Source organism: Tyto alba, unplaced genomic scaffold, assembly GCF_018691265.1.
Source record: "Tyto alba isolate M040663 unplaced genomic scaffold, T.alba_DEE_v4.0 Super-Scaffold_29, whole genome shotgun sequence".
Lineage (NCBI taxonomy): Eukaryota > Metazoa > Chordata > Aves > Strigiformes > Tytonidae > Tyto > Tyto alba.
In genome coordinates, this window is record NW_024881303.1 from 12,359,432 (window position 1) to 12,376,075 (window position 16,644).

At 51.0% G+C, this 16,644-nt stretch overlaps 1 protein-coding gene across 2 annotated transcripts in view; it reads left to right on the forward strand.

Annotated features, from left to right (window-relative positions):
• LOC116958866 overlaps nt 1–8,052 on the forward strand; it is a 35,730-nt gene extending 27,678 nt beyond the window's left edge. Inside the window, exons 9-11 of one of the 2 annotated variants that reach the window (XM_032981625.2) lie at nt 2,078–2,199; nt 3,782–3,967; nt 5,886–8,052. In XM_032981625.2, coding sequence (XP_032837516.2) covers nt 2,078–2,199; nt 3,782–3,962 — 303 coding nt within the window. In that variant the 3' untranslated portion in view covers nt 3,963–3,967; nt 5,886–8,052. The remainder of the gene's footprint in view (nt 1–2,077; nt 2,200–3,781; nt 3,968–5,885) is intronic. The other variant, XM_032981627.2, reaches the window with a different exon arrangement.
• Nucleotides 8,053–16,644: the final 8,592 nt, after the last annotated feature.

A 16,644-nucleotide genomic window follows, 5' to 3' on the forward strand; every position in this document is an offset into this window, starting at 1 on the left:
TGGCACAGCTCTTTTTCAAATGCAGACAGAGTGCCCAGGCGTAGCACTTTGTGAGAGGCTGGACAGAGCATCACGTTTATGGTTGCAAAGTCAGACTGGTAACAGGACTCAGATGTGACAGAGCAGATGAAGAAACTGCAGCTTTATTTGTTTTAATAATTTCACAAATTCTGACACATTCTCATGACTTGTGAATTTAAGTGCTAGGGACTGGAAATCTCTTTTCTCCCAGATGAGTCCCTGGGCAAGTTATTTGTCAGCAATTCTTACTTTGTCCAAAGAACAAAATGAAATCAAAACGATTGTCTGTAGGCTTCTCTAAAAAGCTCTCAGACCCGTTACAATTAATACATTAGTTTCATGATGGAAAGCTGGAAGCTGCCAGTGCTTTTAGCTGAAGACCCACCTCACCTGGAGTGATCAATCACAGATGAGTCAATGCTTTGAGCAATCGAACCAGTGGGACTAGCAGGAGGATTCTCTAATCTTAACTCTGAAGTTTACCAGTAAAGCTGTGTTCAGCATCACCTTTGGAGGTGATGTGCAAGGAAAGCTGGTTTTATAGTGTAAAGGAGATACAGGAAATTGAATTATCTACTAAAACCCTACATTCATCTTGGGTGAAAAAAGTCTGCATCTAGTTAGCACTGTTTCCCTTGCATCCCAAATCTGTTCACTTCCTTACTTGATGTGGGAGTGCTGAAAACCTTGGGGAGGAAATGCATAAGCGATTTGCAGGGGACAGCCTGATCCTCAGTCAAATGAGGTACACGGTTATGCATGCAAAATATGTACTCTTCTGCAGACTGAATTTACCGTGCAGTTGCTGCACAGGCTGCACCTGCTCCCTGCCCTACTCTGCCCTCTCTTCAGTCTCTTCCTTCCCCTCTGTCCTCAAAACACATTAGGAAATACCTCGCTTCGTTCCTAAGAGCAGTATGTGTCAGAGGCACTTAAGCACTGCTGGCAACACACTTCTTTTTTGTCCTTTTAGATTGCAGGCTGTTTACCTCTGACCTTGTCTGTCTGCATAGTGCTTAACTAAATCTGACACCTTCAAATTAATTAGCATGTTGTAATAGTGATCTTGCCAAGTATGAAGCTGTACAGTATCGGTGCCTTAGGAGCTGAGTACAGCTTGTGCGCTGTGCAGAGCTAGACATGCTGTGTGTCTGCAGTGCAGAGGAAGAGAGAGAAGGCTGTCTTCAAATAATACTATTATTTTTAATTTATGTTCAATGCGGAGGTGAGCTGCACCGAGAACGCAGCCTGCTATTTCTAACGCCCTGTGGAGATCAGGGGAACCTGGGCTTCTTCTGCCCTATTTTGGCAGCCCGTTCTCCAGGTTTGCTTTGTCACCGCGTCTCTGTTGGCATCAATAATTCAGGGAAGCAATTTAATCGCATTACTGCACCCATGAAAAATGTGAGCAAGACCTGAAACTCTCTCTTGGCAGTTCATCCACATTCTGCTTCTTTTGGCTTTGCTAAAAATGCTGTGTGTTTCTTGATGGGGCTTTCTTCTTCTGTGTGCTCCAGTTTAGAAGTAGCTGTCTATATGCAGCATCTACTAGCCATGTCATATGTATCCAGTCCTGTTTCCCATTTTTTCTGTTTTTCTGTTAGAGGATCTGTGTCCTCTCACCCTCTCCCCAAGGTCGCTTTTCTGTCCTTGGGCTTGCTCCAAGGCACCAGAAATGCCATCATGTCTGGTCAACAGAGCTTGTTTTCAGATAGGTACAGGGCTGTGCTTACGTCTGGAAGCAAACCACTTCCCAAAGGGTGAAAGAGCCTTGAGAGGACAGGTGTTGTAGGGAAAAATGAGGTACATTTGCCCACTTCTCCAAAGGAAATGCAGGAGGTGATTCTGTGCTGCCCAGACACCCTAGAAGCAGTCTGTGGCTACACCCCAATTTCTTTTCTCCTACCCTAGAGGGAAAACAGGCTTCTATACATGCACAGACAGTCCTGAAAAACTCCTAACCCATGCAGTGAGATCCCCAGACTGATACAAGTCCAGCTCTTAACATTGTATGCTGCTTCCCTTGCCCTGAACACACCTTTGCTCCTCTCCCCAGGGTCCTGCAGCTGGTCCCCTCAAGGATCCCATAAAAGCAATTTTAGAACTCATTCAGGCTTCTGATGCTGAGGGGATGAAAATAGCCCTTCTCCTCATTCTCAAAGAATTTCCTGGTCTAAGGTAAAGTCTTTTATTGGTTTGACTTCTGTGGTTTCTTACGTGATTACTTTCCATGAGAAGACCTACAGCAATATTAGTCCCATGATACTTTTGGCAGCACGCTGGGACAGGCACAACGATTACCTTTGAATGCACTCTGTGCTGCCTATTTGCAGACGCTGATTAACATGGTTTATAACTTTGCCAGACAATAACCAGTGGAGTTGAGATGTCTTTCTGTAAATGTGAAGTGTGGATGAAATGGCTGTCAACAAAGCAGGATTGCTGTGGAAAAATACTGTGTGCACAGACAATTTACAGGCACATATGTGCCAAATGTAGATTTCAAGAACATCCTTAACTGAGGCATTTCATAACTTCCAAGCACTTGGCTTTTGGCTTTAACACTTCACCAATCCTTTCCTAGGTATAACTATTTACACAAAATCCTAGGTGTATTCAGCAAGAATATACACTTCCATTTCTCACACGAAGCTGTTAACAGAAATGAAACACAACTTTTATTAGGAAGGTGAGATCTTAGCTAACTGTATTTGTTCCAAAGCCTGTGGTTTATCACATCTATCTTTTGTTCTGATGTCTTATGCTAGTGACTGTATTTTTCCAAATTAACATGATTACAGTGTAGAGCTCTCTGTCACAGGACGCTGTGAAGTCCAGAAGTGTGAATAGCTTCAAATGAGGAGCAGACAATTTGTGGTAGATAATTATTTCAGTGCCTATTCAACATGACAGTCATCATATAACCCCCAGAGAAGGAACTCCCTAAACTGCAGACTGCCAGAAGCAAAAAAAAAAAAAAAAAAAGACAAAGAGAGATCGTTATGCTTCATCCAGTTTCTGTATTTTTTTCCTAAGAATTTACTACTTTTGAAGATGCTATTGAGCTGAAAATCTGCTTATCTGATACAGCATAGCAATTCTTATTCTCTTACTATATATATACACACATATATAAATAGGAATACATAATAACTATATATTTATATATATATAAAATATAGGAAGTGGGCATAGGAAGTACTCAGAATAATATTATTTTGATCCAGATCTCAGAGGAGGTCATCCTGGTGTGAGTAGATGCACTGTTCTTGATTTCAGCAAATTCCTGTATGTTTAAAAATGTTTATCTTGGATACATTTGTCCTGTTTGTTAATAAGACTAATATGGTGTGGTCCCACTCAGCAAAGCAATGGTATATAAAACAAAAATCCTATCACTTTCCAGGTGAACAGATAGCAGCTCCATCTGAGGGGAGAAAACATACCAAAAATGCTTCAAATGCAGAGTTACCCGAAACCTATTATGGTAGATACAGATCTTTAGGAGAAACCTGAGGTGAAGATTCCCACAGTTTCATAGGGATGCTGTGTGCCCTGGGCTCAGGACCCACGAGCTCAGTCACATCACATCCCACACAGCTCTTGTGATACAGCCTCTTCCTTGCTAGGCGGCCAGAGGGTGTCAAAAAGCAGCTCAGCATCTTCCAGTCTTTGGTCCAGTCCGGCAAAACTGAGTGATAGGAAGCAAGCTTTTTTCCTTGATTCATTCACTGTCCTGCCCTCTTATTCTTTTGGAAAGGAAGGAAGATCTGAGTGCAGTGCTGGACATCAAAGTCTCACTCAGCCGAGAAGATAGAGCTGCTGTCTTGAAGGCATTTCAAGATAATTGCCGGGAATCAGAAAGACAAACAAACTTGCTTTTTGCAGATATAGAAGTAAAACCCAGAAAATGCGGACTCTGCATCTGCCTCTGCTGTTAGCAAAGGTAGGGGGGTGTGTGAGCGTGCTTGTGTGTAACACGTGTACCTGCACAGAGGTAGGCATTCCCGCTTGCAGGGAGGTGGAATGACTATGGCAGTAGCATTGCCCCTCCTCACTGTTTACACGGGTTCTACTTCCCTCTCTACACCTGCGAATCCCCACGTCCTGAAACATCACGTTGTAGGCAGTGCAGGGTGCCGAGTGCTTAGATGCATCATTTGGGTTACAGCAGGGACAAAAGAGAAGACAGGGCTCTTCCTCCCTGTCCTTCGCTCCCGTCTGTGTGTCCCTGCAGCGAGGTCCCACTGCAGCATCCCCTCCCTCCTGGCCTGTACCCTGTGTGCATGGGCAGGGGCTCCCAGGCAAGTGCTGCTGCCTCCTGGCAGGGTGTGCTGAGGGGTTTTCTCCTCCGTGGTCCTCCTGCTTCCCCGGTGCCGAGGGGAGGGGTATCTGAGCACCTCTGCTGCCACCTCTGTGAGAGCCATATTAATTAAACCAGGCTTGGTCCCGTTCAGGTGACTGCTGGCAGCAGCAGCCGGTGGCAGAAGGGAGGAGGGATGAAAGTCAGAGGGATGACTGTCACTGTAAGGTCTTAAACCCCCTGGCATGAATTGCCAGGGCTCATTTTGGAGGACCTGCAATCTCCTTTCAGTTTCCCAAGGGATTCCTTTGCAGTCAGAAATTGGGAATTTTTTGGGGGGGGATCTGCAGCAGATCTCAAAGCTAAGCAGACACTCATGGTTTAAAAACACTTCTTAGTGGAGAACATGCAGCTGTTTGCTTCACCTTAAATAATTTGCAACTTCTTTTAGGTCCAAATTTGTCCAGTTCAGAGCCAGAGAATTTTATCTTTGCCAGGTCACAGCCCCTGGCTATCAGAAATAGTCCCCCTTGGTTAATATTTACAGATTTTCACCAGTCACCTTTTGTTGGATAAGGTGAGTAGCCTGAGTATTCAGGTTGGGAAGCACAGTCCCTTCCCACCTCCTCCTCTGGTCTCCGGTGTCACCATTTATTTATAGTTCCCCATGTTAACAGATCAGGGATGAGTTACGCAGGTCTCTGACCTGGGGCCTCCAGGCACAAGCAGGCAGCGGGCTACTCTGGTAGCAGGGAGAGAACGTAATTAGAGAAACAATTAATAAGCACACAAGCTTTCCCTTCCTAATGAAAATTGGTTCTGATATAATGAACTGGCTATCAGCCACCCACTTTTATACCCTCCTTTAAAGAAAGTACCCATGGTATCACCTTCACTTTAGAAAAGATATTCAGGAACATGTTTTTAAAACACTGTAAGTCACTTAATCTCCTAGTTGCTGAAATCCCTTGGATAACTAGGCTCCCAAATCCCAGAAGGCCTGACTGAGTCTGCAGTGTGGTGAAAGCACATATGTAGCACAAGTTGGTCGCCTCACCCAAGCTCAGGGTAGCAGTAACGGTGAAATCAGTTACGGGATGTGCTCAAAAGAAGGTCACTTTCCTCCTTCCATCCCAGCCCTGCGATACTTTGGTGCCATACTCTGGGATGTGACCTGCAGGTACCTTGGGAATCATTTGCTCTCTCCCAGCCAGGGACACAATAGTTGCGCATATTTGCCCATTCTGTATGCGTAGGTGGGAGGACTTTGGAAAAGTGTTTTCTTTGGTTGTTTCATGTTAGCATGAAATGACCTCTCAGAAAAGGAGTGACTGGGTTTGGCTAGAGTGGGCAGGGAGCAGCAGGGCTGCTGCCCACGGCTGGGGGCCCATGGATTGCATTAGCCAGAGTAGCCCAGGAACCGGAGATTTTCAGCTAGTAAATGTCAATACAGCTTCATGCAAGAGTCTGTGCACAGGCGGGATTTTTTTGCTGTTTGACTCTTGCACGTGTTCTGATGAGTACTATTTAATTACCCAGCTTTTTTCTTGCTTTCCCTCAGGCACGCTGTGTGAGAAACATGAGGTCTCACTCCCACATGGCAGCATCCGCAATCACAAATCCTTGAAAACTTCAGGGACCCATGTAGCCGGATGCATGGAGAAACCTGACAGCTATGGAAGGCACAATTCCTGCACTTTTACAGGAGAACCAGGTGGCCCCAATCCTGATCTTCTATGCAAAGTACAGGCAGAAGATGAATGGGTTTCCTTCAAAATTTCCTAGAGATTGCCACTTAGCTGAGTCCTGGTGGTTATTCCCAGGCTGTGGCATGGTGATGCATGGAGGAGGAGGAAAGTTCCCCCTTACCAAAATTCTGTCTCCATTCCTTGTTTCACGTGCTCTCTCACGAAACCAGGGACTGCTGCACCACACCATGTCCCAGAAGATGACATGGCACCACAACCTCCCCCCAGGGACCCACGACCCTCTGTTAGGGAAACCTGCCTAGCCCATGGTGCCAGCAATGCCTGTGGGTTTGGGCACCTGGATGCACCCTCCGAAGCCTGACCTGTACCAGGAGGGGTGCAGACAGAGCTGCCTCTCCCCTCGCTCCCCAAACATAAAGGCTGCAACCTGCTTTGGGGGCAGCGTGCCATGGCACTGGCTGTGGGACAGGGAGCTCTCCCCCTATGAGTTTTACAGCTGGCTCTGTAGCAGCATCTTGCATTCATTTTTATACCTCAGTTACTGGAAATTTCCTTTTGGAGAGGGAGGGGAAAGCTTCATGGGAAGCAGGCAGTGAAAGGAGTTGTTTGTCCCAGCCTTCAGGCAAGGTCTGTTCTGTTTTCAGATGTAAATAGGCAGTTCCACCGGAAAAACACTTACTTTTCTTCCCAGTTATCTATGGACTGGTCAAAACCTCCACACTGGATTTGGTTCCAGGCCTTCCTTTGCTATTGTGCTAATATAGGCCATTACCGCTCCTCTCTGGACGTGTAAACAAGCAAAACCAGTGCTTTTTTGAGCAGCCATTCCCCCTCAAATCTCCTTCCCTAAAAAAGGACAGGGAAAATTTGTTGATAAGTTGTCAGTGTGTGAGGTGAGGGGACATGTCAGGCCCTGGGAGCCTGGGAAAGTGCAGACTCTGGTGGGTGCTGCCACGCTCTGCAGTGCCGTGCCGTCAGCCAGGGACACGGGTGTCCCCGCTCGGAGGCAGCTTGTCCCCCCGGAGCCCTTCGTGCAGATGGGGTCCTGTGAGCTTGACAGGAGCCAGGACAGGTTTATAATGGTCATCAGCTTTGCTCCTGGCACAGTGCTGAGCATGGGGCGAGTGGCAGAGACTCGGGAAGGAACAGGCGGCTCCATCTCTAGGGATCTCCCCCTCTGCAGGCTTTCGGGGCACCGTGAGACCTCAGCGTTGTTACACTGCGTCCCTCACATCATAAAGGGGCAGTGAGAGCCCCATACCCGGCCTCCCCTTCCTGACTGCATGTCTGCTTCAAAGGCCCAGCTCCTGTCACCCTTGCATTTTATAGCTGTCCGCTGCAGCTTCAGTGAGTCCTTTCCTGTGACGTGGGGGAGCTGGCGGAGCTGCAGCCTGGCTGGTGGGCGTGGGTCGGGCTGCAGGCCTGGGCAGACACCTGCCCTCTGAAGGATGCCAGCCCCCTTGGGCACACTGAGCCAGTCACCCTCCCCTCCTGCCTAATTTCCCATTTTTTTTTCAAGGGTGGGAAGGGATGACAGACCTGACTGCGACAGCAGGGTTGGAGTCAGCCTCTGCCAATGGGGATTTCAAGTAACTAGCCTTCCAGAGAAAATAAATAAAAACCCCTCTGACATTTTGACCACGATCGGGATAAAAATAATCCCACAGCACGCAGATGGCTCCTGCCATGTACATGTCACTGTCTGTGTACGTCTCTACCATTTGACATTTTGCTGTCAGAGGAGGGTATATTCTGCTTGCAAGCAGTGGCTGGGAGCCGTGGGGGGCGCTGGGCTTGCCACTGGTGACCCTGCAGATGAGGTGGCTGGGGACAAGCCCTGTGCCATCACAACTGCCGCTGTGCCTGTCCTTGCTGGGCAGGCAGGGGACGGCCAGCACCTTCTGCTCTGTGCAGAAAAGCACCCCTTTCAGTGAGGTTTCTTAGCAGCAAGTTTACCTCTGCCCTGTGTGCAGCATCCAGTTGCAGAGAGGGCAAATAAAGACTCGAATTTCTCCTTGAGATTTAGCGCTGGTGGCACACGTGAGGTTTTCCAGAGCTGGAGAATCCGGGGATGGTGCCTGGGGTGGATGTGTCGGGGGGGTGATGGGCAGAGGCTGCCTGGCATGGAGGCAGATGGTGTGGGAGGGATGTCCTCGGCCACCTGAAAGTCACCTGGGGAGAGCAGATGGTGTGTGGGGAGGCTCCTGGTGGCACCCCGGGCGGGGAGGCAGCTGCAGGGGGGATGCTGGGTTGCTCCCTGGAGCTATTTGGGGTGATCAGGTGGGGAAGGGGGGGCTGTGGGGAAGGGCAGTGAGGAATTTCCCTTGTTTGGGGGGGATTTCAACCCACTCTGCTGTGTGCTCTGACCTTCCCAAGTGACCCAGCCTCCTACCTTTATAGCCTTCACCCTAGGCTGGGGTTAAAGCGCTTGGATGGGATTTGTGTTGCTCCCTGCGGAGAGCTGGGAAGCAGGATCACACTCAGGATCCTTCTGCAGGATTATTTTGTGGCCTCAGGATGTGGGCAGGGACAGCACTGCTGTTGCCATCAGCCTGCCAGGGCCACCATGGAGCCGTGGAGCTCAGCACCCAGAAGCTCCCTGCACAAAGACCCTCTCCCACTCCCTCTGCACCCAAGGTTTCACCGGGATCCCCTTGGCACCAGAGTCTTGCTACCACCATGCTCACCAACCACGTGGCCATGCCCCAGGGGACATGGTCATCAAGGATTGACACACTGCTCCTGGTGGTTTGATTCTCTGGCTTTTTTTGGGAGCTGCTACCCATCCATCCATCCATCCATCCATCCATCCATCCATCCATCCATCCATCCATCCATCCATCCATCCATCCATCCATCCATCCATCCATCCATCACCTCTCTGGCTCTGCACTGGGCTGACGGGTTGTGTGATGAGCAATGATTTTTCACCCGTGTCCTTCACACTGCTCAGGGCCGGGGTTTGGCTGGCCACTTTGAAGTGCTGTGTGTGGCAGAGCTTCGCCAGCCACCCCTGTCATTTGAGCTGCCGTCACCAAGGGTCACCTTCAGTGCTTGATGATGAAGGTGGTGGAAAATAGACGCTCCTTAATTATGCTGCAAGGTCTGAGGAAGGACCTGACTTTTGCTGAGGTGCCACTTGTGCCTCCTTGGTTTACTTAGTGGCTTTGCCAAGGATGTGTGACAGTGAATGGAGGGCTTGATGGTGAAAAAACAGGTAATACTGAGGATTTGGGATGTGCTGAGCTCTGTCGAATAGCAAGTGTGTATAAGGAGAATCAATCCCTAAAACCACACGACCTCAGAGAGGGCAAGGCACTTGCTGATTGCAAAATGATATAGTAAGTTGTGTTTTACTCCCTTTCCACCCCCCTCCCAAGAGGAGCCTGTCAATGCTGGGAAACTTGTACGTTGATCCCAATATTAACCGGAATAACTTGCACCCGCCTCCGAGGATTTCCTCTCCAGCCTTGGGCTCTGCCAGCACCCAGCTGGGGAGCAGTGCCCAACCCACGGGTGGGGATGCGTGCCTGCGTGGGATCCGCCGCACAACAAAAGCCACCACAGGTAATTGCCCCATGGGGAAACAGCCCTGCACATCACTGAAGGTTTGATTTTAAGGCTTAAGCGTCTGCCTTTACCTCAGCACCCCACGGTCCGTGTGGGAAGGAGGAGGAGGCACCGGCATGTGCTGAGGTCTCTTGCTCTGCACCAAGGGCTGGGCTGGGACCCCCCCAGTTTCCCCCCGTGGCCCTGGGGACAACCCAGGCTGGGAAGAGTACACACCTGGTGCCACCTAGTGGCACTGGGACAAGGACAGGACCGTGGGGTTTTTATATTTATTATTTGTATTATTACCATTATGGGGTATTGCAGGGGTATATGCCTGCATGGCATATCAGCTGCGTGGGCTGTGAGTGGCCCCTTACCGGGGTGTCAGTCTTGCGGGAAAACAAAAGGTTGGGAATTCTGGTGTAAAGTAGGATGCACAGAGCATGTAGATATTTCTGCCAGCCAAATAACTAGCAGTTTTGTGGGAAGATTGCAAAAGAAAGCAATGAGCAAAATTGTCAGGATGTGTCCTGTGCTTTATAAAACCAGCTGGAACTTGTGAGTGCACAGAGAGGTTGAGAGACAGCGCTGCAGAGCCGTGGCCCAAGGAACAGATTTCTTCCCTCTCTGCAGCAGTTGGGGTTCCTGCTGCAGTGAAGGGCTTTAGGATAAGGTTTTAGTTTTCTTAATCTGACCTAAGGCCATATTAGCACAAGAAGATGGGTTCTTGCTCTCACCCTCAGGTGCCTCCCCACCCCCTCCATCGCGTTGGCTCGAGGGGTCAGCTCCACTTTTGTGACAGCAAATTAAGAGCCAAAATAAATAGTTCTGCACGGGTTTGCCTCTCCTCTTTCCTTCTCAAGGACTCTGGGGCCATTACCTCTCTCTGAGCTCCAGCTGCCAGCTCCACACCTGCTAACTCTCCCATCTCCTACTGCTACCCCAAACCTTGCGGTTTTCAGCCCATTCCCAGCCGCCTTCCCCGAGCTGTCCCCTTGCCCACGCCGGATGGAGCCGTTCCCTCACTGACAGTTTGCCTACAGCATCCTGGAGAGCACGGGGCTGCGGCGCTGCCTGTCCTGCCTGTCCTGCCTGTCCTGCCTGCCCTGCCTGCCCTGCCTGCCCTGGCCCACGTAGCCCATGCAGGGGCCACCCCGTATTGCCCAGGCGGGCTGTTCTAAAAGGGGTGTCAGTCTGCCAGTGGTTAAAATAAATGGGCGAGTTAAAACAGCTGCTGGGAAACCCCCTGTGTTTCAGGGCTGGGACAAAGTATTTGCAAGGACTTTTGCAAGACCAGACTGTCTGGGGTGGTTTGTTATATCACGTATCTTTGCAGGGTTTTGGAAAAAATGTAAAGCAAATCTTGGTTCACAGAGGAGTATCAGACTTTTTTCCTTCACTGGACTATATCCTCCAAACTTCTGCACACTGATCTTTTGTGCCTAAGAAAACGGGCTTGCGCTGTGCTGAATTATGTCATTTTATTCCCCTCTAGACTGCCCAGTGCTGAGAAAGATCTGAATCTCCATTCCCAGGCACCAGCTGTGGCTCCTGCTGATGCTGCCAGGTGGTCCATGGCCCATTTCACTCATGTCTGCTGAGGTCTCATCCAGCACGAACCAAACTTGTGAGGGAGAGCTGGGTCTGGCAAGGGAAAGGATGAGCCCACACTGAGGAGTTGCAGCTCAGAAAGGAGCTGAGGTAGTTGCTCAACACGAGCTCTGCATTAAAAGCCCTGAGGAAGGGGGAGAGCACTTCTGTGTACAGGCTAAAGTCTCTGCTCTGCTGTGCCTAGGGTGAAGCACCCATGTAAAAATCAGTGGAGAAAGCTTCAGCATTGCACAAGAGTGCATTTTGCAATCCTGCCACATATGTCAGTGGCCTTGCTGTTGTTACATGGGTGACAACATACCAGGAGTGGCCTGGTGTGGGTGGCAGCACCCGACTGTGCCTGCAGCTCCGGGCTGTGGTCGCCAAGGGCACCCTTGTCCCCCCCAGGTCTGAGCTGCTCGTGAGCCTCACGGGTCTTGGGGAAGCCAGGGGCTGGTTTGGGGCTGGTCTGTCAGTGGAGCGGGGAGGCTGGGGGCTGCTGCCTGTCCCTGGTGCTGCTGTGGAGGGGCAGCGGTGATGGTCCCTGGGCACGGGGCTAAAGTGCTTGTCTGCAGCTTGGCCCTGGGTGGGTTAGGGGATGGGAAAGCACCAACCCCTCTCCTCTGTCCTGTGACCTGCTTGTCTTGAGAGATGAGTCAGGCAAGTGCTGCCAGGGAAGCTGGACATCTCCTGACCTCCCTGACAGTTTGTACCCGCCGAGTGCATTGGTGATGCAGACCCCGCGGTGGGGCTGACTCGGCCAATAACCCACGTGGTGACGGCCTCAGGGACCTTACTGTAACCATGTCTTATGACCCTTTCATGCTGAACCACCTTTGGAAGGTTGTCCAGGTGCCTGGGATGTGGCCCCAGGTTGGCTGCCAGGACACATGGGTGATGGGCTCCACCAGTTCTCCTTTGGAGCAGCAGAGCCAAGGGAATTGCAAAGACAGACCTCCCTTGCCGAGGCACGACCCTGGGCTGGGGGTGCTGCAAGCTCCCCTTCCCTGTAATTAATTTCAGCTGTTAATAAAGTCTGTTTTAACCCCCGCTCTCCGCTGTCTGCTCTCAGGACAGACCCCGGACACAGTCCTGCGTGTGGTTACCTGGTCCCCCAAAAGCAGGGAGGTCTGATTGCCCCAGCCTGAAGCCAAGCTGCGCTCGTCCCGCCGCGGACGCGTTTTCTTTCCTGGTGAGGGCCCCCCCTGTGAAAGGGGGGACCCGCCACTAGGTGGGGGTAAAACCTGCGGGAACACCCGGAGCCGCACGCTGCGCCGGGGCACGGCCCACGCGTGGGGCCGGCGGTGCTGCGGGGAGCGGCCGGGCTCGGGCTGCGTTCCCCGGGAGCTGTGCCCCGTGGAGGGCGGCGTGGGAGGGATGCCCGTCACGCCGCGGGGATGCGGGGGGCTGCCGTGACCTGCCCTTCGCTGGTGGGGGCAAGCGGGGGCCGCAGCGTCCTGCCCCGCTGCGCTCCCCCAGGCACCCCCCTGCGTGTTGGGGACAGCAGGCACGGTCGGTGGTGTGAGACGTGGAGGGTTTCTCCTTCCAAACACGTGCCCAGTGCCAGGCCGACTCTTGCCCCGTCGCTAACCGGTATATGGTATTCTTGAGCCCAGTCTCACCATCTTTCAGCTTAAAAACACAGGACAGCGGAGCTGGACTCACTCACAGAGACAAACCTGCCTCTCGTCTGGAGCACTGCAAGACCAATACTTACTTGTGTCCTGCTCAAAAACCCAGTGCAGGCCCTGGAGTGGGCTCCCCGGTGCCCCAGCCCTCGGGGGGATGCAGAGCTCCTTGCCAGCTGGCTCACCCCCCTCTCTCCTGCCAGGGTAATGCAAAGCGGGGCTGAGCACCAGGAGCAGCTCCGTGCCACAGCAGAGGGACCACTGTGGATGTGTTTCCTCTTCCCCTTGTGCTTGCACTTATGTCTCCCATAAAATCCCCGCCAGCTCACTTGTTTTTCCATCTTGGGCCCTGAGCCATGGCAAAAGGTCTGTGGCAGGACTGTCCTCATCCCGATCCTGCCCTGTGGCCAAATCTCACCGATCCCAGAGGCTCCCCAGCCTGTTCCTTCCCTGCCCTGGGGGAAGCCCTGCAGCCAAGCTTCCCTGAGGCAGCAGGGTTTGCTCATCCCAGGGCTGTGGCTGTCCTGGCTGTCCCTTGGCCCCTGCCCAGCCCTGTGCCCGGTGCATGACATTTGCTGCTGGTGCTTCAGGCCTGGGCGGGGGTCCTGTAGCAGGAGTCTGCACTGCAAGGGGAAAAATGCCACGAGAAACAGAGTGCACTAAGTTAAAGCCTAAACCTATGGAGCTTTCTTTATAAAGGCTGACCCTGTCCTGTGGGGGATGTAACGGGGAGCTTCTTGCTCTGTTTTATGTCCTGCATGGTCATTAATAAGCAGCCCTGTCAGCAGCTCCTTCTTGGATCCTTCTGAAACAAAACAAGCCCGAGCAGTTGGAGCTCAGGCTACAAGATCATAATTAAAAATAGTCACGACCGAGATGCTTTCCCCAAGACCACCTGATAGCCACACAGGCCGGGATTACTGTGTGGGCACAGCGGGAAGTGTCACTGCGTATCAGACTCTTGTCGCGGGAAAGGGAGGAGAGGTGACAGGGACTGCAGGATCCAAGTGCAAATGGGGGCTCAAGGGGCAGAGCTCTGGCACTGTTTCCCCTGTTGCCTGCTAAAAATCCAGGGCCCTGGAGGATCATGGAGCTGCTGGAAAACCTTGTGCATTCACAACATACGAGGAAGCCCTGAGTGAGTGGTTTCCTGAGAGAGATCAGGGAAGAACTGCCATCACACAACCAGGGCTTGGTGTCAAAGCCATCACGGAGCTGAATTTCCCTGAAGACAGCTTTGCCTGGCCTTGCATTCTTCTTGTTGCAATTTTTTCTAGAAGCACTTTTTACCTGTTTGAGGGTCTACATCTTGTCTAGCCCCATTGTCTTTCATAAATTAATCTATGTTGTGTCCTTCAATGCTTACTCAGACATCATGTTTCTGGACTGTCAGTCATTCTCTTTCTTGTCTTTTGGGCTCTGGAGTGCCAAGAGCAGACACTGTACAGTAGTCAAGCTCCGATGATGACAACTGCAGCAAGGGAGTTTCTTTCCGTGTTCCTAGGTGTCACTTCTTTTTGCAAGTCCCAGCTAGAGATTTCCTTTTTCACAGCAATGTGTTGACACAACCCGCTCATGACTCGTCATTACTCCAGAGTGTTTGGGTTTTTGCAGAGTCATTACTGAATGGGCAAGTTTCTCCCTGTATTTGTGCAGTTTACTTCCATGTCACAGCCATATGCTGTTCTTTTTCTGGTTGAATTGCATCCTATTCATATTTTGTTTTGTTTTGTTTTGTTTTGTTTTGTTTTGTTTTGTTTGTTTTGTTTTGTTTTGTTTTATTTTCTAGATAACTCCAAGATCAGATCCTGTCCCTTATCTCTGGCCACCATGCTTGCAGTCCCGGAATCTCTTATGAGCATCCTCTGCATTTCAGCATCCAACTCAATAATGAACTTGGCTCAGACCAGGGTCCCGTGGACCCATGCTCAACACTCCGTGCAGTTTTGCTCTGATCATGAACCTCCATCCAGTTTTGTGTCTGTCTCCCAGAAGCTTTGCAACAGCAGACCCCCTGTCCAAGGTCTGTATGCCCAGAGAGACGTGAAGTGCTCCCCAGACCTGTGCCAAGCCACAGCCAGCAGTGGCACCCCTCCTGCTCCTCTGCCTCATCCTTGGTCAGGGCCAGCACTTGGTACCAGCAGGCACCATGGTTCCTACCTCTCTTATTTAGATGAATAGTACTTGAGATGGTGTCCGGAACATTACTAAAGTCAAGAGCCCCAACATCTGCATCTGCTCTTCTCCCATGGAGGAGAAACTCCTGCCATGGAGCGACAGCAAATAGGTTTATGCAGAACAAATTTGATTAAAATGATCTTGGTGTATTGTCTTGGTATTGTTCTCATGCTTAAAACTCTTTAATTTTACCAATATTTTTTTCCAGGAATTAACCCCAGGGCTTACTCCTCACCCTCTTTTAAGATCAGCACTCCTTGCCCTTGCCCAGGGAGCCACCTCCCCCCTGAGCACCGCAGTGGATGGCTGTGAGATGTCTTCGACCAATTTTCCAAACACACTGTGCCAGGACAAGTTGAGTGGATGAAATCTGCCTCTGGAAGCCTCTGGTTTGTTTAAGCTGCAGCTGGACACACAGTTTGTTAGCATTATCTTATTTAATTTATTTTTTTGGCAGTGTCGTTGGCGTAAGCAGCTCCCACCGCATGTGTTGTTGTCTCCATCACCACCCCCCCCACACCCCCCCCGGTGCTAGTGCAGCTGTGGGGGGCTGGGGAGGGGGGGAAGCAACATTTGGGGGTGACAGTGGCTGCTTAAGCCAAGGCTGCTGCTGGAGCAGATGCACCTCCTAGCACTTACAGTTGTGTTTCCCTGGTGCTTCTCATGCCTCGATATTGGCATCTGCATTTCAGCTTTCCAGTTGGTCCCCAGATGCTCGTGCCACAGTTTTACATGAATCTCCTGGAACTTGAAAAAACTTATTTTCTTTCTGTAATTCCTTCTTAAACTTCAGGGCATTAAGGAATTTATGGTTCAGCTGAATTCCCATCACACTGCACATCCTCCTTCTGCACTGGGAAATTTCTTCATGCCTTTAATATTGTTTTTGAGAAGTTGCCTGCTCCTCTAAATTCCACTTTCCCCTTAGACTGACCTGCCCCAGGGTCCCTCCTGTCTCAGAGGTCTCTGCTGCAACCTGCCCCCACTGACTTAATTTTTCTAGCCCCTCCTGTCCTGAGAATTGGTGTCTCTCTGGTCTTCCCATTCCTGGTTCCTTCCTGCCTCGGCCCAGGGCAGGATTCCTTCTCCTGCCCCATGAAGAAGGGGATCAGGAAAGCAGTGCTGAGCCCTGCATACTCAGTGCAGGGGTGAGGAACTCTTCCCAAGACTTGTGTGGAGGCTCAGGCTCTCAAGAGGCTTCACTGGGGTTGAAGCAGAGCAGCCCCCAGGTCAAACCTCTGGGGCCCTGGAAGGAAAAGGGGGTCTCTCCAAAATATCAGACTAGGTGTATAAGAGGTCTGAGAAATAGGATAGCCCAGAGGCTGAGGGCATCTAGGCTGTCTCACACCCAGGAGTGCCTCCAATGCTGCCAGCCTCTGGAGCAGCACAGGGTTGTTTTTGGAATGGGAACTACCCTGGGTGGGTGAACTCCAGATAAATCACTCCTGCTGCTGAGCTTCGGGCTAATAAGGCTTCAGGATTCCTGGGGACACCTTGGCACGTGGTCCTGGGAAGACCTGTCAGGCAGCAACACCGTGCCTCAGTTTCCATTTTAAAGCTGTGGCACTGCTCTTACGTGCCCTGCCACGTTTTGTCACGTGTGTCCCATCTGTAGGAAGGTGCAGAGGGTTTGTCTGTCTTGTCTTGCTGCAAGACTGTGCAG